This window comes from Lynx rufus, unplaced genomic scaffold (genome assembly GCF_022079265.1).
Source record: "Lynx rufus isolate CCGP_SWC_20201006 ecotype Redwood Valley unplaced genomic scaffold, mLynRuf1.p SCAF_4, whole genome shotgun sequence".
Taxonomy (NCBI): domain Eukaryota; kingdom Metazoa; phylum Chordata; class Mammalia; order Carnivora; family Felidae; genus Lynx; species Lynx rufus.
Genome location: NW_025814856.1, coordinates 53,200,210 through 53,226,309, shown reverse-complemented (window position 1 = coordinate 53,226,309; position 26,100 = coordinate 53,200,210). Strand labels below are relative to the sequence as shown.

Sequence of the window (26,100 nt, the reverse complement as noted above, 5' to 3'; positions counted from 1 at the left end):
TGAGAGCTGTAACAGTAGAGCTGCAGACAAGGATAGAGAGGGAGAAAGAGAAAGGTAGATAAATTGTCCTGGTCTTGACCTAGAATACTGGGCAAGAAGCAGCTCTTAGGGCTTGTGACTCAGGCCAGAAGTTCTTTCAGCCTGAGCTGCCAGAGCCATGGAAGAAAGAGGCCAGCAAGAGGGGTCTGATTGTGAGGAATGGAATGTGACTTAGTGACAGCACCTAAGGTCTCAGTGTACTGTACAGAGTTCTGGCTGGGACCCAGGTAATGTCCCTTGGCTTATAGCCCTTCCATTTTCACACTACCAAAATCACTCACAGGATCCTGACACCAACTCTAATATGCTTTAAGGGCTGTTAAAGACACTTATTCCATCTGGGAACTCATTCAACAAATATGTACTGCAATACCATATCAAGGGGAGGAGAAGGAGGAGTGGTTTGCCTGGGTAGGAGGAGTATTTTAGTCACTGTCATTTGCATAGAATTGCTATCACATAATGATAATAAAAAGCAGACAGACTTAGTTTTGTTATTGTTAACTTTTCTACTGAGGACTGTCTGTATCTGGCCACATCACTCTCGCCCACTCCTCAGTATACTCATGATGTATTCAGTGGCTACAAATTACCAGCTACTCTGCAGGCCCTAGAGACACAGCAGTGAACAGACCCCTACTCTCCAGATCCTTACATGCTACTGGAAGAGTCAAAGGCATAAACAGATGAGAATGATTTTAGCTGATAGCAAGGGCTATGCAGCAAATTCAAGAAGCGGGGGTGGTAGCCGGTGGTACCTTTGGATTGGATGGTTGAGGCAATTTCAGTTGTACTGTCATGAAGGAGCCAGCCATGCAAAAAAAGGGGAAGAGCATTTCAGAGAGAGGACACAGCTGATGCGATGGCCCCTACCAGTGTGGCTGGGGCACAGTGAAGAAGAGCTAGGATGGTATGAGGGCAAAGAGGCAGGCAGGGGTCTACGTGAGTTGCTTGGGAAAAATTGGAAGGAAGACAAATTTAAGGGGAAAAAAAAGAGTTCTGTTTTGGCCTTGTTATATTTATGATGCCTTCAGACATGCAAATAAAGATGTCAAGCAAGAGTTAAAAATGTGAATCTGGAGTTCAAGGAGCGGTCAGAGCAGGAGATAGATATGGGCTGGCTGAGATCGCCAAGGAATGTACACAGACCACATTCTAGGGCACCGACATTTGGTGGTTTAACACAAGTGGAGAAGCCAGCAAAGGAGGTGAGAAGGAGAAATCAATGAGGTAGAATGAAGACCAGGCAAGAACAGGGTCACTGAGGCCTGGAAAGGAAAGTGTTTCAAGAAGGAGGGAGTGTGGGCAACTGCATCAAGGCTACTGAGAAGTCATGCAAGATAAGAAGATGGGAAGATCAGAACTCAGTGACTTGGAGTCACTGTGACAAGAGCAATTTCAGTGGGATGGTGGGATTGGTTATTATTTCATTTTTCTAAATGGCAGATGTTTGTGGGTAGATGTGAAAATCTTCTAGAAAGAAGAAATTGATGATGGAGAAAATAGGGATAACTTGAAAGCCAAAAGGAGGTGGCATCCAGATCACCAGTGAAGGGTGGGCCTTAGAAGCAGATCATGTGGCTAAACATGCAGATTAACTGGCAGATGTAATAGTGGGAATATGGAAGCAATCTGGTCTGACACTCCATGGGCCTGGAGCCAGGATGACTGAAATGTCTCCTCAATCATAACCAGTGGAAATATGCTATCATCAGGGAGAAATAGGAGGTGGAAATATGACCAGTTCAGTCATGACTTCCAGCCCAAGTAGCAGCATTTTGCCAAGTGTGACAGACTGGTATTTCTGTCTTTAGGGGGGCTGGGGTCAAGGCACAAGGTTCAGGAGGAAACTAACAGAGAATATAAGAAGGTACCATCTGACCAATAGTGATGACCTCTGTGAATTCAGTCATGATATGAATTTAGAATATGAACATCTTTTGGACAGGAACTATATCTCATTCATCACTGTATCCCTAAGTCTAATGACTAATTTTAAGCACATATGTTGGGCTAGGCCTGTGCTAGTCAGTGGAAACACAGATGAAAAAGGCATGTCCCTTGCCCACAGGGTCTAAAATATTCAAGAAACATTGGCTAAGCTAATTTAATCATATGTGGAGTAAAGAATTTGGCCTTGCCCAAAGAGAAATCTGGCCTTTGTCCCCCAACTCCTGGGAGGTAAGAAATCTGGCCTTTGTCCCCCTACTTTTGGAAGGAAAATTCTTGGGATTTCCTGAGCAATAGGAGTGTCCCCGTTATTTGTGGTGAGAGCCCCTCAGATCACATTTGATAATATATGCTGATGAGGTGACTCACAGTAGCCCGTGGGGCCACATGGTATTAATTTGACTTTGAGGTATGGTGATACTGGAGACCAAGTTCAAACAGGTGATCAATCAGTCGAGCATAACTGTTACATGAAAACCAATAAAAACTATGAACACCAAATCTCAGATGAGCTTCCCTGATTAGCACCATGTGTACTGTCACATAAGGATGCTGAGAGGTTAATGGGTCCTTAGGACAATGAAAGCTTCATGTTTGGAATCTCCAAGACTCTGCCCTGTGCATTCTTCCTTTGGTTCATTTTTGACCTGTATCCTTTCCTATAATACACCTGTGAGTATAACAGCTTTCAGTAAGTTATGTGAGTCCTTCCAGAGAACTCTTGGGAACACTGAACTTTCTGTTGGTATCAGGAGTGAAGGCAGTCTTGTGGAAGACTGTACTCTCAGACTTTGCAGTTGGGCTGACTCCAGGTTTCAAGTGACTTTAGAATTCAAAGGGATCTAGATATTATCTGATCCAACTTCATTCCGTAAGTGAGGAATTAGAGACCTAGAGATGGGGAAAGACTTACCCAAGGTCACATAATATCAGGATAGAGTAGGATGAACCCCTGAGTGTCCTAACTCCCAGCACAATGTGCTTCCCCCAATATCTTAGGGTAGCTTTGAATGTGAGCCTGAGCAGAGAAAAGCTTATCCTTGAGCCAGTCTGGCTTTGCTACAAGGGGATTTTTGTAGGAGCTCCTATATCTAGGAAAGCTCGTTCCTTACTATGTTTCTTACCTCCCATTTTTCTTTAGAATATTTAAGTTGCAATATGTAATGTTTGCAGAGTAAGGGGCTTGTACCAAAATAGAACTAATGCTTTTTGTGGGGTGGACAATATTTTTTGGTGATTTCTTTGTTACTGAACTTTTATGCTTCAGATATCATTTCTGTATAATCTAAATTTCATTGCTAGAAGACATGTTAGCGGTTTTTTTGTTCAGTCCTTCATTTTACATATGAAGATGCTGAGACACAGAATCAGAAACAGGACGATATCTATCCCAGGTCACTTGGTGAGTCAGTGGCAAGGACAAGGCTGAACTTAGGTCTCCTCTTCATTCTAGTCCAAAATGACTTTCCTATAGAAGGCCAAGAGAGTTGTGCACACTCCTATTTATAAAAGGACTTCAGGGATCCTCAAAGAATCCCAGAACAGCCCATTTTTGTTTATCTTGCCTGGGCAGCATGAGCCTGTCCTACTCTGTATAAATTCTTTAAGCTGCAACCAGATGTTCTCTGTATTTCTCAGGAAGGAGGCTACTGTTCCTCCCAGGCAGGGACAAGCAACAATCTGCTGATCCATTAGCTTTACAAAATCATAAAATCTAACCACAGATCTGATATTTTTAAACCAGGAAAGTTTGTTTGTTTGTTTGTTTATTAAAATTTTTTTAAGTTTATTTATTTTTGACAGAGACAGAGTAGGAGCATGAGCTGGGGAGGGGCAGAGAGAGGGAGAGAGACACAGAATCCGAAGCAGGCTCCAGGCTCCAAGCTGTCAGCACAGAGCCTGATGCAGGGCTCGAACTCACAAACTGTGAGATCATGACCTGGGCTGGTCATGTGCTTAACCGACTAAGCCACTTAGGTGCCCCGAAAGTTTTTTTTATCACACCAAATTAAGTATAAATTTTAAATAATGGGATTATATCTCTAACAAGCAATTAATCTTTGTTCTGTTAATTACCCTATTGTAATTCTCTAGTGACTAACATTCCTGATGTACAGAAACAGATGCTTGCACCTGCCCGGAGGTTTGACACAGCATGAGCCTGCTACAGAAGGTATGAGACACCCGTAAGAGCTGATATATGATAGCATCCCACTGCAGGTGGCTACTCTCAACTTGGACACCAGAAGTAAATCTATTAGCCCAGAAACTCCCATTTATCCAACATCAGCCAGAATAGAAGTATTTTACTCAAATTTTCAGAGCTCAAAAGGTATTTAGATCTATCTAATATTATAGGTGGAGAAACTGACATCCAGAGAAAGAATTGACTTACGAATGGTCACACTGTTTTAATTTAGACATTTCTACAGAAATATTTCTCATACATTACGTTTCTAGCTTTCTTAAACAGCATGTGGAATACTGACTTACAAGTAACTGATTCTTGATGGTTCAGGTCCATTATTTTGAATATCAATCATGCTCCTATGCTATGATTCTGTGATATTCAAATGATAAGAAGAAAACGTGGGGTAATTTGCTTCTATACCAAATAATCCAGGCTGGTTTATCCTGTTTTTCCCTCCCCCACTCCTCTTCTTTCTTACTGAAGTATTTTGAGAATCCAATTACTTGGCTTCTGTTTGCAGTATAATCCCAGTGAGGCACTGATCTTTAGGAAAGGGGGTGATGATATCGAAGCCTAAGGTCGCAGGGAACCCAAGCCCAGAGGCTGCTTACTTACTTAATAATAGCAAGTAACTTTTATTGAACACTTATGATACACTATGTATGCTATATTTTAGGTTCTTTACTTCATTTAATTCTCATAATAACCCTAGGAGAGGGGTGCCATTGTCATCTCTGCTGAGCCACATATAAGTGTCTAAGGTCACAAAGCCAGTAAATAGAGGGTCCAGGATTCAAACTTGGGTAGTTCTCTCTTTAAAGCCCATACTCTGAAATCACTATTCTATTTTACCTCTCTAATTGTCTTAAGTATGATTTTGAAAGAAAGATTTCTGAGTGATTTTCATGTACAAGTAATAAAACTTGAACCCTAGAAAGGGTAGTAATTCCCACCCCCCCCCCCACTGCCCCAAATCACACAGCTGTTTAGGGGAACAGCTAGACTAGGATTCAGTTCTTAGATTCATTATCTCAAGTTCTTACCACTTCATTATGCAAAAATTCAGTGGGAAGAAAGTTAGGGGATATTTTTGCAAAGTGAGATATCTCCTAGATGGGACTTAACACCCTCAGTCTTGCCTTTCTTGGCCCATTCTAGAGCCACAGGACCTGAGCCACAAAAGCTTCAGTGTGGATTTCCCACCTGAGGTTTGGATTCTGTCACTGTGAATGTGATTGGTCATGAGTCACACACAATAGTCAACTGAAGAAAGCTGTCTCTCTCCCTTAGAAAGGAAAGCAGATTTCTAGTTTGAGCTTTACCTTGTTACTCTCTTCCAGAAAGAGGGAAGAGAATGACCCCCTCTTCTCTCTAGACCAACATATTTCTTTCTTTTTAAAATTTATTTATTTATTTTGAGAGAGAGAAAGAGAGTACAGGGGAGGAGTAGAGAGCAAGAAAGGGAGAGAGAGAATCCCAAGCAGTCTCCGTGCTGTCAAGCACACAGCCCAACATGTGGCTCAATCTCATGAATCAAGAGATCATGAGTTGGATGCTTAATGGACTGAGTCACCCAGGCACTGCTAGACCAGCAGATTTCTGATAAACACCCTTCTTTCTCTACAAATGCAGCAGAGCCCTCATAGACAGTAAACACCTGTTGAGAGGTCAGACCCAGCACCCCCTCAGAGACTCCTCCCATTTAAAAGTGGGAGTATCCCAAGGGAAAATGGGCTATGGTTCCCCCAGAGACTTCAAGTTCAGAGAGAAGAGAGCCAATACTCCATTTCTGGACAGTTCTATAGCTGCTATTGCAGACTCCTAATGAGAAGCCTCCTCCATCTTGGAGCCACCAAAGTCTAGAGCAGTGGGCTTGGTAATGGTTCTTGGTTCTCCCATGTCTCTTCCTGCTGCTTACCTGTGGCTGCTGGGTGGTTAAGGGTCTCTGAGGGGATAGGACAGGGGTCCTGGACAGCAGCTGGTTCATCTTGCTGATGACCAGTTCGGTGATGAGTTGTCTGTCTTCCACCTGGTGTTCACCAATCAGTGGCATACTACAGTCCATGACCTGGTGGAAGATGTAGCTCAGGTTAGGAAAGAGTCTGGAAACATCAAAGGCCTGGAATAGACTTTTAGAATGAGTAGGATGTAAGGCATCAGAGATAGGTTGGGGATGAAACTGGCATTCTTATCTTGAGCTGGAAGCAAGTTCTTTTGCAGAAATAGACCTGTGTCCCCTTCTCTGGCAAACCTTTGCCTAAGGTCCTCCCCACCAAACTTTACCCAGGCAAGGGCTCAGTGAGGTTGAAAGATTGGTAGCTGAAGAAGAGAGTATGGCTCTAGGGATCAGAGGTTTGCAGGCAGGACACATGAAGGTCACTCGCTAACTTCTAGTTAAGAGTAGGCAGTTTTCGTCTCTGAGATTTTTCACCCATGCAGTTTCTGTCTCCACACATATTCTGCCCATTAAACAACTAGATTTCTGCTTTTGCTCATGACCTGGGATTCCTTCCCTTTCACCACCATCCTGATTCTTCCTGTACCTCAATGTCTGGGTAAATGTTTTCCTCCTTTAGGAAGAGACTGCCTAACCAGGACCATAGACCCTGTAGTCCAGCTCTCATTTATGATGAGAAAACAGGCCCACCGAGAGAGGGGACGTATGATTATCCAGGACACTACATGCCAAGCAGATCATGGAGTAGATTCTGAAGCTCACTTTGGGGTCCTGACACAAATCCTCTGCAAACACCACCAACTCCTGGCAAGGAACCTTTCCTGTTCCCAGAAAGATTGGGCAAGAAAGTGTATGAATGATTCGTACTGCTACTCACTTTCCCTTTAATATGGGAAAAGGGAGTCAGCAAAGTTGTGTTAGAGGACCAGACTGAATAAAGTATCTCTAAGCCTCAGAGAGATGCTAAGAAGAATCTCCTGCATCCAGGAGACCTAAGCTCTAGCCCAGATTGAGACACCAATTCACTCCATGGCCTTGAGCACACGCTCATGGCATTGGGCTTTAGTTTTCTCATCTACAAAATGAGACTGAACCGAATGATTCCCAAGTCCAGCTTTCTAAGACCAAGAATGGTAAATCACTACAGTGTTCCCAGAGGAACAGCATTAGACTAGAACTCCAGGAACCCAGACCTGGCATCTCTTACCCTTGATGTGGGTCAGCCTAGCTAGTTGCAAACAACAGCTTCCTACTGGTGAAGATGTTTTGCTATGCACAGCCATTGGACGTATTGTGTGGGAACCATCCCCTGGCCTCAGAGACTAAATGCGGTTTGGGCAGCCCACATAGTTCTCAAGCCAAGAGCGTGGCCTCCAGCTTTGGGGGGTGTCTCTTACTGAGACATTCCTTGGGCCAGACTTACCTCAAAAATGTAGTCTTTCCCATCTTTACCATGTACAGCTTTGACAGCACAGATATCCAGGCCACCAAACATCTCAGAGCAGGTATCCACCCACAGCTTGTACCTGGAGGTGATGGGAAGGTGTTCTGAGTCTGGGATGTTAGCTCATATCAAACCTGCTTGCTACTCCATGCTCTCCCTCCTGTCTCCAGCTCTCCCATTCCACCCCTCTCCTCCTTCCCTCCCTCTACCCCCATCAAGCACATTACCTTCTGTAGAATGCCCTCTCACTTTGCTCTCCAGATCCCACCCATGTTTCCAGGCTCAAAGCAGGTCTCATATACTCTAGTGGCCTTCCTTGGCTATTCCAGTACACAGTAACTGCTCCTTTCTTGGAGCTTCTACATAGTGTTCAGTCTTTATCTTCATAATTTAGCATATAACCCAGTCCTGCCTGATCTCATTACCTGGCTACTTGGGCCTTTGTGTTCTATCCTGATTAGAGGCTCCCTTTGGGCAGGAGTCACTTCTTTCACCTCTTCATCTAGGGAAGTTGGGCTGGGGGGTGGACAACTTCTCTCACTCACCTTTCTGACATGGCGATCTGCTCCAGCATTGCAGAGCCAGTGTTTGTCTTCCAGTTCCCTGAGATCGACGTCCTCCTGTAACAAGGTCCCACCAGGATAGGACAGGCAGTGAGCCGTACCAGCAAGATGGGGACATGAAACTTTCCAGAATTTTAGTTCACTGCTGCTTCCCCCACTTGCTTCTTGCCTCAGTAGCCAAGGCACCTTTCTGCTGAGCCTAGAAGCTGGCTACCTCTGCCAAACCCTGCCCTCAGTGTCCTCCTCCTCTCTATAGTCCAGCCCAGACTGCTGTGGCTCCAGGGAGGTTTCCCAGATCTTTTCCATCAGATGAACACTTACTTTCCCGAACCCCTAAAGGACGTTGCCTATACCTCACTTACAATCCTAGATCTACTTTTTACATTAGCTATTTGAGCTAAGTCTTATGTGTACAAGTCTATAAACCACTTGCAGCCTACCCACTTAGTATCTGGGCTGAGTTGGTATATACAGACTGAATTCTATTGATCTTGGGAACACTCTCAGGGTTCCGTGGCTTCCTTACTAGCTCACTTATTTATTCATTCAACAGTTAACTTCTGACAGTCTACAGTATTAACAATGCGACTCTGGGCAAGTCAGTTAACTTCTTCAGGCTTAAGTTGCCTCATCCATCAAATGCAACTGATAGAATCAAGTCACCGACCTGTGACTTCTCTGCTGTGCCCTCTGTACCCTCTCCATCCATGAGCAGGTATTAGAGTCAACTAGTCTTGGACTAAATTGGAGGTAGATGACCTGGTTTCTGTTCTGGATTTGCTCTTAACTGGCTGGGTGACCATGGGCAAGTCACTTCACTTCTCTGAGCCTCTTATCCCTGTGTAAACACAGGTTTGTCATGAGGATCAATTGATACAGTTTTAAATGAATTGTAAAACACCAAAAATAGGCCTTCTTAATTATTAGTCCTCACTCATACAGAGTCAAAAGGAAGGGGATTGCCTAGGGGACAGAAAAGCCCTGCTCACACTACTGACAGAGCCATTCATGTGCTGCCCTTGTCACGTGCTACCGTTTGGATACTGGATGCACATGGCAGTCTCCACTCAGCAGTTCCCAGGACTACCTTCTCCAGAGGTCTGGTCTCAGACACTGAGAAATCTAGACATATGGCTACTTTTCAGAGCCCTGAGGCAGCCTAGTTAGTTGACTGATATGGTAATACGAACCCCTCACATTTGTACAGTACTGACTACTTTCCAAGGCTCTTCCTCCACAACCCCCTCACCAGAGCCTCAGTGCAAACCCCTGTTGTGAGTAGGCTGACATCCTCACATCAACTTTACAGACAAGGGGATTAAGACTCAGAAAGGTTAAATGACTTGCTGAAGGTTATGTATCTAGTGAAATTAGACATCAGATAAAAAATCCAAGACTCTTGATTCCCTCATTGTGCTGTGCTCCCCCCATACCCCACGGCCTAGTTCAGAAAAAAACAAACAACTAACAGCTGACTGACTTGCAAAATCTGAGTAGAGACACACATAATAAAATCATAATAAAATAAGATCATAATAAAAATAGCACTGTCTTCCTAACACTGGTGGTTTACGGGTGTGTCCCTGTGACCAGGCTGAGTTCCTCAAGGGCAGGGGCAAAGAATCACTCACTTCCAGGTCCCCAGCACAGGGCCACGGTACAAATACTGTCCTGGAAACTGTGAGTAAGTAATAATGTCCCTTACACTTCACACCTTTCTCTAACAATGAGAATACAGGGCATAGATCCATACAGGCTACCTGGGACCTGGAGGAGTGTAAGGAGCACCCAGAAGCCACTCAGTGACAGCTCAACTACCTCTCAGGACTTGAAGGTCATCTGACCTCCACAGACAGATGCACATTATCGCCTACTGAGAATAGAGAGGGAACAGCACCCTCTTTTCACCAAATATGGCTGTCTCTGGATCTCTAGGGTGAGAGCTAAGGGAGAAGGGAAGACTCTTAAACCTTATTGTGGCTATTACCAGGTCAATTCCTTCTGAAAGCAAGGGGATAGCTAAAAGCTTGGGGAAGAGGAGCTGCAAGGACCTGAATATTCACCTAAATCACTGCCCCTTGCAAATCAAAAAGTAAGTAAATGTTTTCTAAAGTTTCTTTGGTTGCCCATCCTTCATAAATATTAGAGGATTCTCTTTTCTTATGCTTCAATGAAAATGCTTTTGGAAACCTGAACCTTAAAAAAGTGGCAACTCCTTTTAAAGATCAAGGTACTCTTGCTCCACTGTCATAAACATTTTGTATTTATGTATTTACTTTTAAAAGTAAAGGATAGGAAATCTTCTTTCCTAGGTGCCTACACATATTGATTTTTCTGCTTCTTTTAGCTACTTTTTATAATGATCTTTTAAATGATCTTGTCTTACATTGTGTACAATTTTAAAACAACCCTAAATTCCTTTCTGAAGCAGTAAGATTTTAAATAAAAAATTATAAACTTTTAAAAAGCAGTAATCTAGTCCAAACAAGTAAAAAAGATTCTGTGCTTCAGTCCTGTACAAGGGCTCTTCCCTGAGTACTTACTGGCTGCCTACTCTGTGCCTGCTGCTACACAAGCTGATGGGGTTGCAGAGATGGTTCCACTGTCCCTCCCCAGGGAGTTCAGAGGAGGGTGACAGGAATTCCTGTGTGTGAAGAGGGCTAAGCTAGAGGTGTGTGCAGCATTATGAGAAGAAGGGGGTGTAGGGAAGGGCTCCTAACTAATTCCAGGGGTGGGGAGTACAAACACTGAAGGGAGATAATGATAGAAGAACAGTGGAAATGGCTGGGCGAGGGAAAGGGAAGCTGCTCAACCTTAAAGTCTGCTCAAGTGCTGAGCGGCAAAGTCAAATCCAGGTTATAATGTTCTTGTTTGTAAAGGAAATACTATGCTATATTTATTAAAAAGTGAGAGGCTAATATTTCCAAAATTGGAATTATAATAAGCTATTTGCATTCTTATGTATATTATAGAAGATCAGATCATCCTGAAATCTTTTCTTTTTCTAAATTCAAATGGAGGAAACTTTTAACTTTCCATTCTGGCAAATGGACACAGTCATGTGGAGAAGTCATCTCTTCTCATAACCAATAAGCTTTTAATGCTCTGTAGTGTTTTCAGGGCTATATATTTTTATTAGGAATGTCTTAACCTTTTCTGAGTTCTGGCAGCCTGGTGAAATCTATGGATTCCTTTCAATGTATAAAAAGGAATTCTTTATGTCTAAAGGAGCTAGAAAAGGAATAGCAAATAAAGCCTAAAAAGAGAGAGAGAGAGAGAGAGAGAGAGAGAGAGAGAGAGCAGAAGAAGGGAAATAATAGAGATTAGGGCAGAAATAAATGATACAGAAACAAACAAAAAACAGATCAAATCAATGAAATTAAGAGTTGGTTCTTTGAAAGAATTAATATAATTGATAAACCCCTACCCAGACTTAAAAAGAAAAGAGAAAGCACCCAAATAAATAAAATCATGAATGAAGGAGGGAGAGATCACAACCAACACCACAAAAATACAATTATAAGAGAATATTATGAGAGGCGCCTGGGTGGCTCAATCGGTTAAGTGTCCAACTCTTGATTTTGGCTCAGGGTTCAGGCCCCGCATCAGACTCTGCGCTGAGAGCACGGAGCCTACTTTGGATCCTCTCTCTCCCTCTCTTTCTGCCCCTCTCCTGCTTATGCTCTCTCTCGCTCAAAATAAATAAACTTCAGAAAAAAAAGTAGAATATTATGAAAAATTATATCCCAACAAACTGGGCAATCTGGAAGAAATGGAAAAATTCCTAGAAACATACAAACTATCAAAACTGAAACAGGAAGAAATAGAAAACTTTAACAGATTCATAATAAAGTTAATCAATAATCAAAAATCTCCTAAGAAACAAAAGTCCAGGGCCAGATGGCTTCCCAGAGGAATTCTACCAGACATTTAAAGAAGAGTTAATACCTAATCTTCTCAAACTATTCCAAAAAATAGAAATGGAAGGAAAACTTCCAAATTCATTCTATGAGGCCAGCATTACCTTGATTTCAAAACCAGACAAAGATCCCACTGAAAAGGAGAATTACAAGCCAATATCCCTGATGAATATGGATGCAACAATTCTCAAGAAGATACTAGCAAATCAAATCCAACAGTACATTAAAAGAATTATTCACCACAACCAAGTAGGATTTATTCCTGGGCTGTAGGGCTGGTTCAATATTCACAAATCAATCAATATGATATGCTACATTAATAAAAGAAAGGATAAGAACCATGTGATCTCTCAATAAATGCAGAAAAAGCACTTGAGAAAATACAGCATCCATTCTTGATTAAAAAAAAAACCCTCAACAAAGTACCTCAACATCATAAAAGCCATATAAGAAAGAACTGCAGCTAATATCATCTCAATAGGGAAAAACTGAGAGCTTTTCCTCTATGGTCAGGAACAAGACAGGGATGTCCAGTCTCACCATTATTATTTAACATAATACTGGAAGTCTTAGCCTCAGCAATCAGATAACAAAAAGAAATAAAAGGCCTCCAAATTGGCAAGAAACAAGTCAAACTTTCACTATTTGTAGATGACATGATACTCTAGGTAGAAAACCTGACACAGTCCATGAAAAACTTGCTAGAACTAATACATGAACGCAGCAAAGTTGCAGAATATAAAGTCAATGTACAGAAACCTGTTGCATTTCTAAACACCAATAATGAAATAGCAGAAAAAGAAATCAAGGAATTGATCATTGCATCAAAAACAATTATATACCTAGGAATAAACCTAACCAAAGAGGTAAAAGATCTGTACTCTGAAAACTATAGAACACTTACGAAAGAAATCGAAGGTGACAAAAAGAAATGGGAAAAAATTCCATGCTTACGGATTGGAAGAACAAACATTGTTAAAATGTCTATACTGCCCAAAGCAGTCTACACATTTAATGTAATCCCTATCAAAATACCACCAGCATTTTTCACAGAATTAGAATGAACAGTCCTAAAATTTGTATGGAACAACAAAAGACCTCAAATAGCCAAAGCAATCCTGAAAAAGAAAAGCAAAGTTGAAGGCATCATGATTGTGGACTTTAAGCTATATTACAAAGCTGTAGTCATCAAGACAGTAAGTTACTGGCACAAAAACAGACACATAGATCAATGGAACAGAATAGAAAACCCAGAAATGGACCCACAGTTATATGGTTAACTAATCTTCAACAAAGCAGGAAAAAATATCCAATAGAAAAAAGACAGTGTCTTCAACAAAGGGTGTTGGGGAAAATGGATGGCAACATGTAAAAGAATGAAACTGGACAACTTTCTTACATCACACACAAAAATAAATTCAAAATGGATAAAAGATCTAAATCTGAGACAGGAAACCATCAAAATCCCAGAGGAGAACACAGGGAGCAACCTCTTTGACCTTGGCCAGGGCAACTTCTTACTAGACATGTCACCAGAGGCAAGGGAAACAAAAGCAAAAATGAACTTTTGGGACCGCATCAAAATAAAAAGCTTCTGCATGGCAAAGGAAAGAATCAACAACATTAAAAGGCAGGCTGTGGAATGAGAGAAGAAATTTGCAAACGACATATCTAATAAAGGGTTAGTATCCAAAACATATAAAGAACTTAACAAATTCAACATTCAAAAAACAAATAATCCAGTGAAGAAATGGGCAGAAGGCATTAATAGATACTTTTCTAAAGAAGACATCCAGATAGCTAATAGACACATGAAAAGATGCTCAACATCACTCACCATCAGGGAAATACAAATCAAAACCACGATGAGATACCACCTCACACCTGTCAGAATGGCTAAAATGAACAACACAAGGAACAACAAATGTTGCTAAAGATGCAGAGAAAGGGGAAGTCTCTTACATTGTTGGTGGGAATGAAAACTGATGAAGCCATTCTGGAAAAGAGTATGGAAGTTCTTCAAAAAGTTAAAGATAGAACTAACCTATGATCCAGCAACTGAACTTCTAGGTATTTGCCCAAAGGATACAAAAATGCAGATTTGAAGGGATACATGTACCCCAATGTTTATAGCAACATAAGAGCTCAAATGTCCATCGACTGATGAATAAAGAAGATGTGGTATGTACACACACACACACACACACACACACACACACACAGGAATATTACTCAGCCATCAAAAAGAATGAAATCTCAGGGTGCCTGGGTAGCTCAGTTGGTTAAGGGTAAGTGTCTGACTTCGGCTCAGGTCATGATCTCACGGTCCATGAGTTCGAGCCCCACATCAGGCTCTGTGCCAATAGCTCAGAGTCTGGAGCCTGCTTCAGATTCTGTGTGTGTCTCTCTCTCTGCTCCTACCCCATTCACACTGTGTCTCTCTCTCAAAATTAAAATAAAAAAAAGAAAGAATGAAATCTTGCCATTTGCAATGACATGGATGGAGCTAGAGTGTATTATACTAAGAAATAAGTCAATTAGAGAAAGACAAATACCATATAATTTCACTCCTGTATGAAATTTAGGAAACAACATAGATGAATATATGGGAAGGGGGAAAAAAAAAGAGAGAGGGAGGCAAACCATAAAACACTCAACAAAAAAGAACAAATTGAGGGTTGATGGAGGGAGTTGAGTGGGAAAAGGGCTATGTGGGTGATGGTATTAAGGAGGGCACTTGTTATGATGAGTACTGGGTGTTATATGTAAGTGACGAATCACTAAATTCTGCTCCTGAAACCAACATTATACTATATGTTAATGAACTAGAATGTAAACAAAAATCTGGGGAAAAAAACCCCAAAATCTCTGTGATTACCTTTAGTGACAAGGTCACATGTGCTGTTACTACTACTGTAGCCTGTTGTCTTGGTTTATAACTGAGGAGATGCCAAATTTCACTTAGAGGCTAGTGAAAATAAATATTAATTTTATTTCTCATCTTAGTTCATGGGCCCTCCTCTGACATGAAAGGAACTCAGGCTAGGAGTCCCTGACTTGTATGGCACTCTCTTTCTGTTCTCTGCCTTTTGGGCCAGATGAGGTTAAACTGAGACTTGACTGCTACCTGGAGCCTCAGATTTTCCACTGGGCTGAGGAGAAATTGAAGAGTATGTGCTGAGACCCCAACCCCACTCACATATAAGCCTTGTAGTTGTTGCCTATCTTCTGGACCCGGATGTCATACTTGGCATCAATAAAAGGTTCTGCTGTGGCATAGGTCTGGGTGAGAGCCACCACACTAGCAATGTCCTGGAAGTCGTAGTGGTTTTCCACTTTGACCTAATGTTGAAGCAAGGCAGAGAGGGAGAAAAGGAGACACACAAATGCAGATACTGAGAATCACAAGAACCCTGAGCTAAACCCATCAAGATGTTGCTCATCCAGATGCAAACCTGGATGCCACATCTCCAGAGGAAGCCCTTCCTCACTAGCTTCCCCTCCTAGAACTCAGGACCCACACTTGCTACAAAGGGCCCAAGGCCCAAGCCTGTACTCTGTTTGTTAGAAAAGGTCTGTTTGGGTAACACTCATGCCTTCAGAGGGGCCAAATCACCTCCTTGGAAAGAATTCATAGAGAAAGGAGGCAGAACAGTCCATAACCAGGCTCTCTGAAAATTACCCTCCTTGGCCTCAACCCCAAAGTGCAGCAAACCCTGGCCTTACCTTGCCCATGCCTGAGTGAGCATGGCCAATCTTCACCACCACAGGGAATGTAGGCAGTGTCAGCTGAAAGCAGAGGAGAAAGGAATGAACTGGTCAGAGTGTGCCTCACTCTCTGTGGAATCTTACAAGTATTTTTCTTGGCAATACCCTTGGAAGGCCCTTTAAAGTACCAGCCCAACCTACTTGGTTGACAAATTAAAAAACTGAGGCCCATAGAGTGACAGTGACTTGCCCCTCTCTGCCACTGAGTACTCTTTACATCTTTAAAATTCATTGCTTCAACCTTCTCTGCATTAGACAAACTCTGGGCAGGACCTGTCCTTAGCCAAAGAGAAGTAAAAATAAATAAATAAATAAATAATCTTTGAAAGGGTGAATTTTGCTGTATGTAAGTTGTATTTTATTTTATTTTTAAAATTTTTTTTAACGTTTATTTATCTTTGAGACAGAGAAAGACAGAGCATGAATGGGGGAGGGTCAGAGAGAGGGAGACACAGAATCTGAAACAGGCTCCAGGCTCTGAGCTGTCAGCACAGAGCCTGACGTGGGGCTCGAACTCACGGACCGCGAGATCATGACCTGAGCTGAAGTCAGCCGCTTAACCGACTGAGCCACCCAGGCGCCCCTGTAAGTTGTATTTTAATAAACCTGAATTTGAAAAGAAATGTACCGGGGCTACTGGGTGGCTCAGTTAGTTAAGCGTCCAACTCCAGCTCAGGCCATGATCTCATGGTTCATGAGTTCAAGCCCCTCATCAGTCTCTCTGCTGTCAGGACAGAGCCCACTTAGGATCATCTGTCCCCCTCTCTCTCTGCCCTTTCCCCAATTGCTCACTCTCTCTCTCAAAACTAAAAAAGTAAACATTAAAAAAAAAAAGAAAGAAATGTATCTTTGTGGTTTTTTAAAAAAATTTTTAATGTCTATTTATTCTTGAGAGAGAGAGAGAGAGCACTAGCAGGAGAGAGGCACAAAGAAAGGGAGACACAGAATCTGAAGCAGGCTCCAGGCTCCAAGCTATCAGCACAGAGCCCAACGTGGGGCTCTGATTCACTAACTGGGAGATCATGACCTGAGCTGATGCTTAACCCTCTGAGCCACCCAGGTGCCCCAAGAACAGTATCTTTGGAATCTTAATGCCCCTTTTGTCATGTACCTTTTAGTACCCTTCCCTCCCCCTTCAAACCTCCAGCTTTCCTGTACTGAACCTGGCTTTTCTCCCTCTCTTTCACACTGTCTGCACTGCTCACCAACACCCCAAACTCACCACCAAACACAGCTTAGTATGCTAAGGTCTCTTTCTGCCCAGTTTGGAGTTCGGAAGAGAGCTGACATAAGAATTCAACATGTGTATCTTTTGAAAGACATCCTTAAACTCTATCTTGAAGTAGCCATATTTTAACAGAGGGACAACAGAAACTTAAAAGGAGAACTACCCTCCAAAGGCAGGATTTCAAGTGGTTACAAAGTGAGGACGGAGGAAGTACCATGTTGGAGGGCTCCCTGAATATATCAGGAGACTTGCATTCTAGTCCTCTTTGCTACTAGCTTTCTGAAAGTCACTTTACCTCACTGAGACTCTGTCTTCACATTTGCCAAATGAAGAGACTGGAGTGGATGCTTTTTGGGGTCCGTCCAATAATAAATACGTCAGGCTCTACTTGGTCTGGGTGTTATATGAAGAACCAACCTGGTCACCAGATCTCATCTTTCTCAGTCAGACTCAGCTCTCCTTCAATTTACTTCTTTTCAAACATCATTTCCACATCAAAATGAGAAGTCTTCAGAAAAAATTAAAGTTGACTCTGATGAAAAGTCAGATTCCCATGGGAATCCTAAGTGTGACGAGATACTGGGAGTACCTGATCTGAGGATTTCAGGGTTCCTGGATGAGGCCGGTTGAAGCTGGGGCAAAAGGGCCTTGGAAAGATGTAGTTCAAGCCAATTTTATGGAGAAGAAAGCGAGGCCCAGAGAGGCAAAGGCTGCAAAGCTACCTTGTGACACAATCGGAACCCAGCCTCCTACCTTCTAGTCCAGCACTGTGTGGAAACATCCTGCAATAATCTCATGTATCTCTTTCTATTTGGAGACTTGGAGCATTGTGCTCTGTCAAACATAGAGGGCATGGTTCTGGTTGAAGTGACCCATGTACCTTGCTTCTTTGTTTTCTAAGCTGCTCCACCTTCTATGACAAGACACAGTCTCTCCAGCGAGTAATGACAGAATATAGCAATCAGTGTGGCCTACGGTCTGGAGAGGACTTTGAGGTCCCAGGTTTGCCCTGAGTGTTGGGATACCCTGCGCTTTGAGCCCCCACCAAGAGCACTGTCCTCAGCCATCTGCAGAGTCTGAGGCTCTGGACATGGGAAAAGGTTTCTAAAAGCACTGGCTGCTTTCTCTGACATCTCGCCCCACCCCCCAGCCGACAGAGCCAAGACACACACACACACCCCAACTTTCTCTGTCCTATTCCATTACTGTTTGCTGTTGCTTTGGAGCCTCATAAATAGGGCATTGAAAACACTTCCTGCAGCTGAAAGAAGCCCTGAGTAGCTTGTCTCATTCCCAGTGTGCAGCTCAGCAAGGGGTCCGTCCTCTCTGTCACTGTCTCTTTTGCCTGTTGTAATTCCGTCTGCCTCTCTCTGACTCTGCCTGTCTCACTTTCTGTTTGTGCTCTCCTCACCCTTGTTCCTTCAGCTTGAATCACAGCCCCTCTGTCTTTCTGCCCTCATGCATTTGTCTTTGTTGCGCTTTCTGTCTTTCTGCCTTGACACCATCCCCTTTCCCAGTGCCTTCCCTCTACTTCTATAAGGCTTAATTGCTTAGGCAGGGAAATAGAGGCTAAGGGCCTCTCTCCTGGCTTCCCTCTTCATCTTACTGAGCCTGCCAGTCAGGAGGGCTGCGGGTCCTGCAGCCGTGGGTGGCCTACAGCCAAAGGAGGGAGGAGCCCATCCGGGCGGGATTGGCCCTAGGTCCACCTCAAAAAGCCTGGGGCAAGGGGCGCGACGCGTTCTGGATGAACCCTGGAGGGCCTGTTTGGTCCGACAGACCCCACAGGCTCAGCAGGGATTTGCGGTGTCATGCCCCGGAGCCCCCGGACCGCGCCGAGCTGGGCGCTGTTGCTGCGGCTGCTGGCACTGCTGCGGCCGCCAGGGATGAGCGAGGCGTGCAGCTGCGCCCCTGCGCACCCCCAGCAGCACGTCTGCCACTCAGCGCTCGGTGAGTCCCCGGAGGCCTGTGAGGTCCACAGTGGGGGGTGGTTGTGTGGGGTTGGTATGGGGCCAAGCTGCAAACCTGTAGTCTGCAGGGAGAGGGAGGAGATCAAATACTGCACCAGTTGCCTCCTATTGGGGCTGATGGGTGGGGCAGGGCCGGTGCCATAGCAACCTTGCAAGTTGCAAGGAAATGAAAGACAGTCTAAGGGACCCCTATAGCGACCCCCTCACCCCTGCCTACTGAAATTATGGAGTGTCGTTGAAGAACAATGACAAGAGCTATGCAGTGATTATTCTGAACTACTGGATGCAGGGAAGGGGAGCCAGCAGCCAGGGGATTGGGCTTTCATTATAAACATCCACTGTTTCCAAGCCTATAACTGATGTTGTCTCCATGCCGCCCCCCAAACCCCAAGACACACCTTTTGCCCTTTTTCTCTTTCCTCTGCCTGGAATGCCCTTCCCCCACACCCTTAAATTCCCGGCAAACTCCCATTTATCCTTCAAGTTCTTACTCAGGTATCTCTCCTCTGAAGACTTTTGGACTCCTTGGTGCTACCACAGTATCTCTTACATTTTTGTGTTCCCACCATGCTGTGCTGTTGTTCTTTGTAAGTGTTCTATACTAGACCAAGAGTCCTGCAGGATAGGTGATGCTTAATCATGTTTACAGACCTAGTACCTAGCGTTGGGCCAGGCACAGAGGAAGAACTTTACAGCCAGTTTTTGATTAATGCCCACATGGCAAGAGACAAACTGTGCAGGGTCAGAACATATTTATTAATTCAATAAACATTTACTAATGTCAGCTCTGCGTGGGCTCTGTTGAGGCCTCAGGCTACATAGGTAGAAGACTGCAAACTCAAGGGGCATCTCCTCCCTCCTCTACCCTGGCGCCTACCTTCAACCCACTGCAATCTGGGCTATGGAAAACTAGACTCTCAAAACTAGCAGGTAAACTCTAAAGATTGTAGGACCCAGCAGGCCTGAGGGGTTTGGAACTTTCAGTAACTGCAGAGGAATTGTTTTTGGGCCCCCACTCTTACACAAAATGGTCCCCCTCACAACCCAATGAGACCTAAACCCAGAATTCCCTTATAAAATTCTCCAGGGGCCTCAGGTCATTCAGATACCAGGTGGACTGCTCCTACAGGTTGCTGAAGGTCCCCTCTCTTCTCTTTTTATGCAGCCATACGGGCCAAAATCTCCAGTGAGAAGGTAGTTCCTGCCAGTGCAGACCCCACTGACACTCAAAAAATGATCCGGTATGAAATCAAACAGATAAAGGTACATGGGGACAGGACAGGGCATTAACCTCCTTGGGCTGCTGGGAGGAGTGGGGTCTGTCTACTGGGAGTTGGGCTGGTAGGTCAGGCAACTGGCTCATTGATCCTGGGGTATTGATGCTGGAGTGGAAGTGGTTGATGTGTTGGGAGCAGGGCCCACAGACCCTCAGTGTCCATCTAGTCCTACAGCTGTCTATCCTGGAGGTATTCTCACTGGAATAAACCAAGGTTTAGATTTTTCTTAAGAGAGAAGCTGGGGTACCAAATTCTGAACTAGACTTTTGCCTAATGTTTTTAGATTGAGAAATGAGAGGTTTTTCCTGTTAAGATATAAAGTATACTCCCTGACCCAATACTGCTTTTTTTTTTTTTTTTTTTTTTTTTTTTTTTTTGGTAATTGCCTTTCAGATGTTTAAAGGGTTTGAGAAAGTCAAGGATGTTCAGTATATCTATACACCTTTTGATTCCTCTCTCTGTGGTGTAAAACTAGAAGCTAACAGCCAGAAGCAATATCTCTTGACTGGTAAGTTAAAGACCAACAAGCAACCCTAACAGTCTCTGTCCTAAGGAAGGCAGCCAAGGAAGAGTCAGGGCTGTCCTTGAGCAGCAAGCTGAGCCAGGTGGCATTTTCTTGGGCATAAAACAGAGTTGTGTTACTAAGAGGCAGCCTCGGAGTTGGGAGGAGCCGTGTTAACCTTCCTTTCAATGCAAGAGTCTTCACTACACTGATCTTGGCTACTGCTCCACTATTTTAAGGACAGACTGCTCTCCCAGCCTAGGGCAGCTGGTTCTATTTTTAAGCAGTTTTAATTGGTATAAGGTTTTTGACACCTTGGGCCAAAAATCTGCCTCTTTGAAACTGCCCTTTGTGGGTTCAGCTATGCCCTCTGCTCTATGATGATCCTTTAGAGGCCGGAAGACCATGGATACAAATACTCTAGCTCCAGGCTTGCTGGCTGTGGTTCCAAGACCCCTTCCTATCCTGGACACCTTCTCAAATGGGATATAGCCTGTCCCTCCTCTAGCACAGGACCGTAAACTGGACACTGCACTACAGGTGATGTCTTGGTTTCACAGAGTAAACGAGGATTGTGCCTGTGCAACCTCACCCCCCAACACACATATGACAGTTATTACAGTAACTTTAGATAGCCATATTGGGTCATGCTCTTGGTTCATAATGTGCCTCTGTGGCTAACTCACATCACAGGCCATATTCTAGGGGTACAATAAATCACAGGTCTTAACAGGAGCCTTGAATCTAACATGGTTATGAACTCTAGGAACTCGGGCCCAGGCAGGTCTCCATATCCAATTGGTTGGGACATAACAGTCAAGGAACCACTCAAGAATATGACTCCATAAGTGAATGAATGCAATATTAAATTATGCTGTGAGTTCAAGGAAAATAGGTATTTGTGTGGTTGCAAACAATTAGGGAAGCTAATTGTTGGCGGGACCTAACTTTCCCCTAAAGGATGAAAAATATTTGAAAGGAAGGCAAGGAAAAGAAAAACACAGCAGTTGGGGAGAACAGGAGGACTTTACATTATCTGTCCATCCATTCAGCAATAATGACCACCTACTCGCTGCCAGGCCTTGGGCAGGAGGGCCAAGACTCAGTGATAGGTCATAGTCCCCAAAGAGTTCACAGTCCAGACTTGGCTCTTGAGAAGTCATAGCCTCTGGAGGCCACACTGGTAGGGGCTCCCCAGATCTAAGGATGTGGAATTGTGTTAATCTGGGGGCCTCTGGATGGGAGAGACAGAGGCAGGGCATGCCACTGAGCCCTTTAGGTCCCAGGACTAGCAGATGAGGCCACCTCATTTCTTCCATGTGCCCTGCCTCTGCCAGGCACTGTGGTGCATCAAGGGGAGGAGACATGCCCTCTTCTCTCAAAAATGTTAGGTCTAACTGAGAGTGGGGATAAAAAAACCCACAAGTCTGCTGAAGAATCATCAGTGGTACCTAAGCTCTTCAGGAGAAAGCACAAGCTCTTTTGCCTAATGTTGAGAGCCCTTATGATCAGAACACGCCGACCTCTCCAGCTTTGTCTCCTGCTGTGTGTGAGTGACAGTTCCCAGACCCTCATTTCCCCCCAGAGCTGAACTAAACTACTTGCAGTTGCAGAAGGTGTTCTTCTGGGCTGCACCCCGCCACCCTGCACAGTGTAGTCCCAATGTCCAGAAGTCCTTTCCCTTACGTGTCTTGCAAGTGAACTTCTATCCATCCCTTCAAGGCCCCACAGAAGCATCATCTCCTCTGAGACACCTTCCTTGTCCCCATCTCCTTCCACAGACAGAGATAATTATGCTTTGTTTCATTCTTGTACTGTATCTTGTATATAATCACACAGCAGTGTAATTTTTACCTACTTATCTGTCTGCCCTACTGCTTATTAAGCTCCTTGGGGGCAGAGATTCTGTCATATTTATTTCTGTATTTCTAGTACCACGTCATAGTAGTTGCTCAGTGAGTAAATGAATGACTGAAGTTCTAAGAGAGGTGTGAGTGAGCGTGGCCAGAGATGGCTAGGGGGATGAGGTGGTACTGAAAACAGTCTTTGGAAGATAGGAAAAAGTTTGATAAGTAAAGAGGGGGAATTTTCCTATGGGGAAGGAGAAAGACTCACCAAGAAAAGCTTCAACAGGGCAGGAGATTAGGTTGTGTAGTTATTGGGAAGGTTTGGAAAGAGGAAGGGACCTATTATTTATGGAACCTTCTGTGGACCCAAGCTGTGCTGGGAACTTTACAGATATTCTCTCATTTAATCTTGACAACAAATTATTACTTTCATGTTCCAGCTGAGAAGTTATATGACTTTCTTAAGGTCATAGCTCTAAATGAGAGAAAAGAAGGGGTTTACATCAAGCGTCTGACCTTAAAGCCCATGTTTTTCTCTCTGTACCATGCTAAGGAAAAAGTCTTCATCCCACAACTCTCTCTCATACAAACATAGTCTGCTAATATCTTCGATGTAAAAATTATAGAGTTTTTTTTGGTTCTTTCATTGAGTCCCAAGTCAACACTGCCATCAAAAAGCCATTGAAGAGTCTGCAATGACAGTATCTTTGAGGACCTGGGCTCCTGGTCTCCATGAATAGATTCCTCATGCTAGGTTTTCCTCCATTCCCCTTGAAGGTCAGATCCTCAGTGATGGAAAAGTCTTCATCCATCTGTGTAACTACATCGAACCTTGGGAGAACCTGTCCTTTTTGCAGAGAGAAAGTCTGAATCACCACTACCATCTGAACTGTGGCTGCCAAGTAAGGGAATGTCCATTTCCAAGGTCTTTTGGGGACGGGAGGTGGTCTGAGCCTTGCAGTCTCACTCTTCATGTATTCCTTCCTTTGTGTATGCATTTATTCACTTACCATACTATATTTGAAATCTGCCGTGGATCAGTCACTGTATGAAGTTGGGGATGGGAAAGCAAGATGGTCCATAGTCCATGATCTCAAAGTACTTACGTTTTGGCTAGGAAGGTAGCCATCATATAAAGTTTGAGATAATATAGCTATCATTTAATGAAAGTCTACTTTTGCCAGGCTTTATAATAGTCTATTTATTTAAAATGTTCAATTTAGTCTTTATAACAAATTTATGAAGAATTAAGATTTCCATTTTAAGGTGAAGAAATTAATGCTTTAAGAAGTGAAGTGATTTGCTCAAGGTCAGTGGTAAAGACTGTTAGGCCTGTCTGACTCCAGAAACATCATTAGACAGGAAATGCTAGGGCGCCTGCCTGGGTGGCTCAGTCGGTTAAGCATCCAACTTCAGCTCAGGTCATGACCTCATAGCTCATGAGTTCGAGCCCCGCATTGGGTTCTGTGCTGACAGCTCGGAGCCTGGAGCCTGCTTTGGATTCTGTGTTTCCCTCTCTCTCTGTTTCTCCCCCACTTGTGCTCTCTCTTCCTCTCAAAAATAAAGATTAAAAAAAAAAAGCCAGACAGGCAATGCTATATATTAGGAGCATAAGGGATGGGGAGCTCAGGAGGAAGGGGACTAGGGGACTAGGAAAAGCTTTATAAGTCAGGGGCATTTGAGCTGGGTTGTACAGATAATGTAGGAGTCTGAAAGGCAATAATGGAAAAAGGACGCTCTACTCACATTGATGTTATGTGGTATGACCCTAGATTACCACCTGCTATACAGTGCCCTGTACCATCTCCGCCCCCAATGAGTGCCTCTGGACAGACTGGCTGTTGGAACGGAAGCTCTATGGGTACCAGGCCCAGCATTATATCTGCATGAAGCATGTCGATGGCACCTGCAGCTGGTACCAGGGCCGCCTGCCCCTCAGGAAGGAGTTTGTTGACATCATCCAGCCCTAGTATGGGCCAATGACCACCACTTTCCTTCAAGAGTCCTGAAGCCTAAGCCAGTTCTCCTTCCCTGTGGAGCTCTGGCCGTCACCACCTGTCTCATCACTGCCAGCCAATGGGAAGTACCAAGTAGATGATGTGGCTAGTGTTAGGGCAGGGATGGGGCTTGTAGCAACTTGTATCCAAACACCATCCCAGAACCTGTCAAAGGCCAGGAAAAGTCACTTGACTTTTCTAGCCTGCCTTTAGCCCATCTCCCCTGCTTCCCAAACCCTTTCAGTCTAGCTAAGCCCTGCTACTGAAGTTTTGATTCTGGCTTAGTTTGTTTTCTATAGCCAGAACTATTCACTTTTCTCCCTGGGAGAATGTGTTTTCTCTTACTGTAACTGATCTGATAAGGGAGAAATGGTGATTATTATACATATGAGATGATGTGGCCTTGTGATGTACAATACCAGAAGGTGGGCTGACAGAATCAGAAACAAGCTGATTTGGAGGAGTGAAAAGAACAATACACTATGGCTGTATGTCCTCTACTCATGTCCCACTCATCCTAATCCTCTCAAATACTTTCATCTGTTTGGGGGAGAGACTTGAGGGGTGCAGAGTCATTCAGGGGGAGACCTGCAGTGGCCTAGCCTTCCTCCACATGCTGTAATTCCCCTCTACGTCATTCCTGGCAGAGGATCTGGCCCAGTTAGCATACCTCTGTGGACAAGAATAGACTTAGGTATTACCTCTCCAGGTTAATTATCCTTAATGCCTTCAACTGATGTGCATAAAGCTTCTCCTGTTTCTTTTAGAAAGTCCTTCTCTACTCAATTACTAATGTTTTCATTCCTAATTCAGAATTTTTTTAAGCCAAAAAAAAAAAAGTCTTTCTCTTGTAGAGATGAAATTCCTCTTTAGATCTTAACACCTCAGAGAGATCTTAGGAGGTCCTCTCTTGAGGGAAAATTTCAGGATAGAGGACAGGAGAGAAATAACACAAGGGCCCTTGGGGGAAAAAGATGGTAGATGGGGAACATACTTTGCAACTCTTACAACTGTTTTCAGTGATCAGCCCTGCTAGGCGTTATGGCAGGAAAAAGCCAGCTTTGTTCCCTGTCTGCTCCTCAGCTCAGTCCCCTCACCACTGTGTATTAGAGTCCCTGAGAACTCCAAGGCACAGACGCCTTAGGGTTCCTTAGACTGTGCAAGGCTTCCTGGCTTGCCCTGAAAGGGAAAGCCCTTATGCTCATCTCAAGAATTTATTAAGGATGAGGGCTTAAAGTTCCAGAGACTTGCCCTGGCAAAAATGAAGGAGGTAGTTCTTTTCAAGGCTCAAGGATGCTATTCATCTTTTATGTGTGGTTTGGCCCATGCACAATATGCCAGATAATTCACAGAAATGGTTCAAATGGAGATCCCTTTTGGAGTAGGGAGTGGGAGGGGAAATAAACATGATCTCTGTCCCAGAGTACAATACTGGAATGCTATGGCAGTA

At 43.8% G+C, this 26,100-nt stretch overlaps 2 protein-coding genes across 2 annotated transcripts in view; one reads left to right on the top strand and one right to left on the bottom strand.

Moving 5' to 3' along the window:
• The window catches only part of SYN2 (synapsin II), a 196,584-nt gene that overhangs the window by 15,836 nt on the left and 154,648 nt on the right, over positions 1 to 26,100 (bottom strand). The window contains exons 6-10 of the mRNA XM_047096546.1: positions 15,791 to 15,853; positions 15,264 to 15,406; positions 8,127 to 8,201; positions 7,561 to 7,663; positions 6,099 to 6,248 (exon numbers count right to left, since the gene is read on the bottom strand). Of these exons, the coding sequence (XP_046952502.1) occupies positions 6,099 to 6,248; positions 7,561 to 7,663; positions 8,127 to 8,201; positions 15,264 to 15,406; positions 15,791 to 15,853 (534 nt within the window). The remainder of the gene's footprint in view (positions 1 to 6,098; positions 6,249 to 7,560; positions 7,664 to 8,126; positions 8,202 to 15,263; positions 15,407 to 15,790; positions 15,854 to 26,100) is intronic.
• TIMP4 (TIMP metallopeptidase inhibitor 4) lies at positions 18,869 to 24,623 on the top strand. Its single transcript, XM_047096547.1, has 5 exons — positions 18,869 to 19,007; positions 20,193 to 20,290; positions 20,698 to 20,812; positions 23,431 to 23,555; positions 24,426 to 24,623. The coding sequence occupies exons 1-5, from the start codon at positions 18,869 to 18,871 to the stop codon at positions 24,621 to 24,623; spliced, it is 675 nt and encodes a 224-aa protein (XP_046952503.1).

What these genes read in the sequence shown, in the direction of transcription:
- TIMP4 (XM_047096547.1), top strand. Translation starts at nt 18,869, where the DNA reads ATGCCCCGGAGCCCCCGGACCGCGCCGAGCTGGGCGCTGTTGCTGCGG. An exon ending in CGTCTGCCACTCAGCGCTCG is followed by an intron (nt 19,008 to 20,192) that starts GTGAGTCCCCGG and finishes CTTTTTATGCAG; the next exon opens with CCATACGGGCCAAAATCTCC. An exon ending in ATCTGAACTGTGGCTGCCAA is followed by an intron (nt 23,556 to 24,425) that starts GTAAGGGAATGT and finishes GTATGACCCTAG; the next exon opens with ATTACCACCTGCTATACAGT.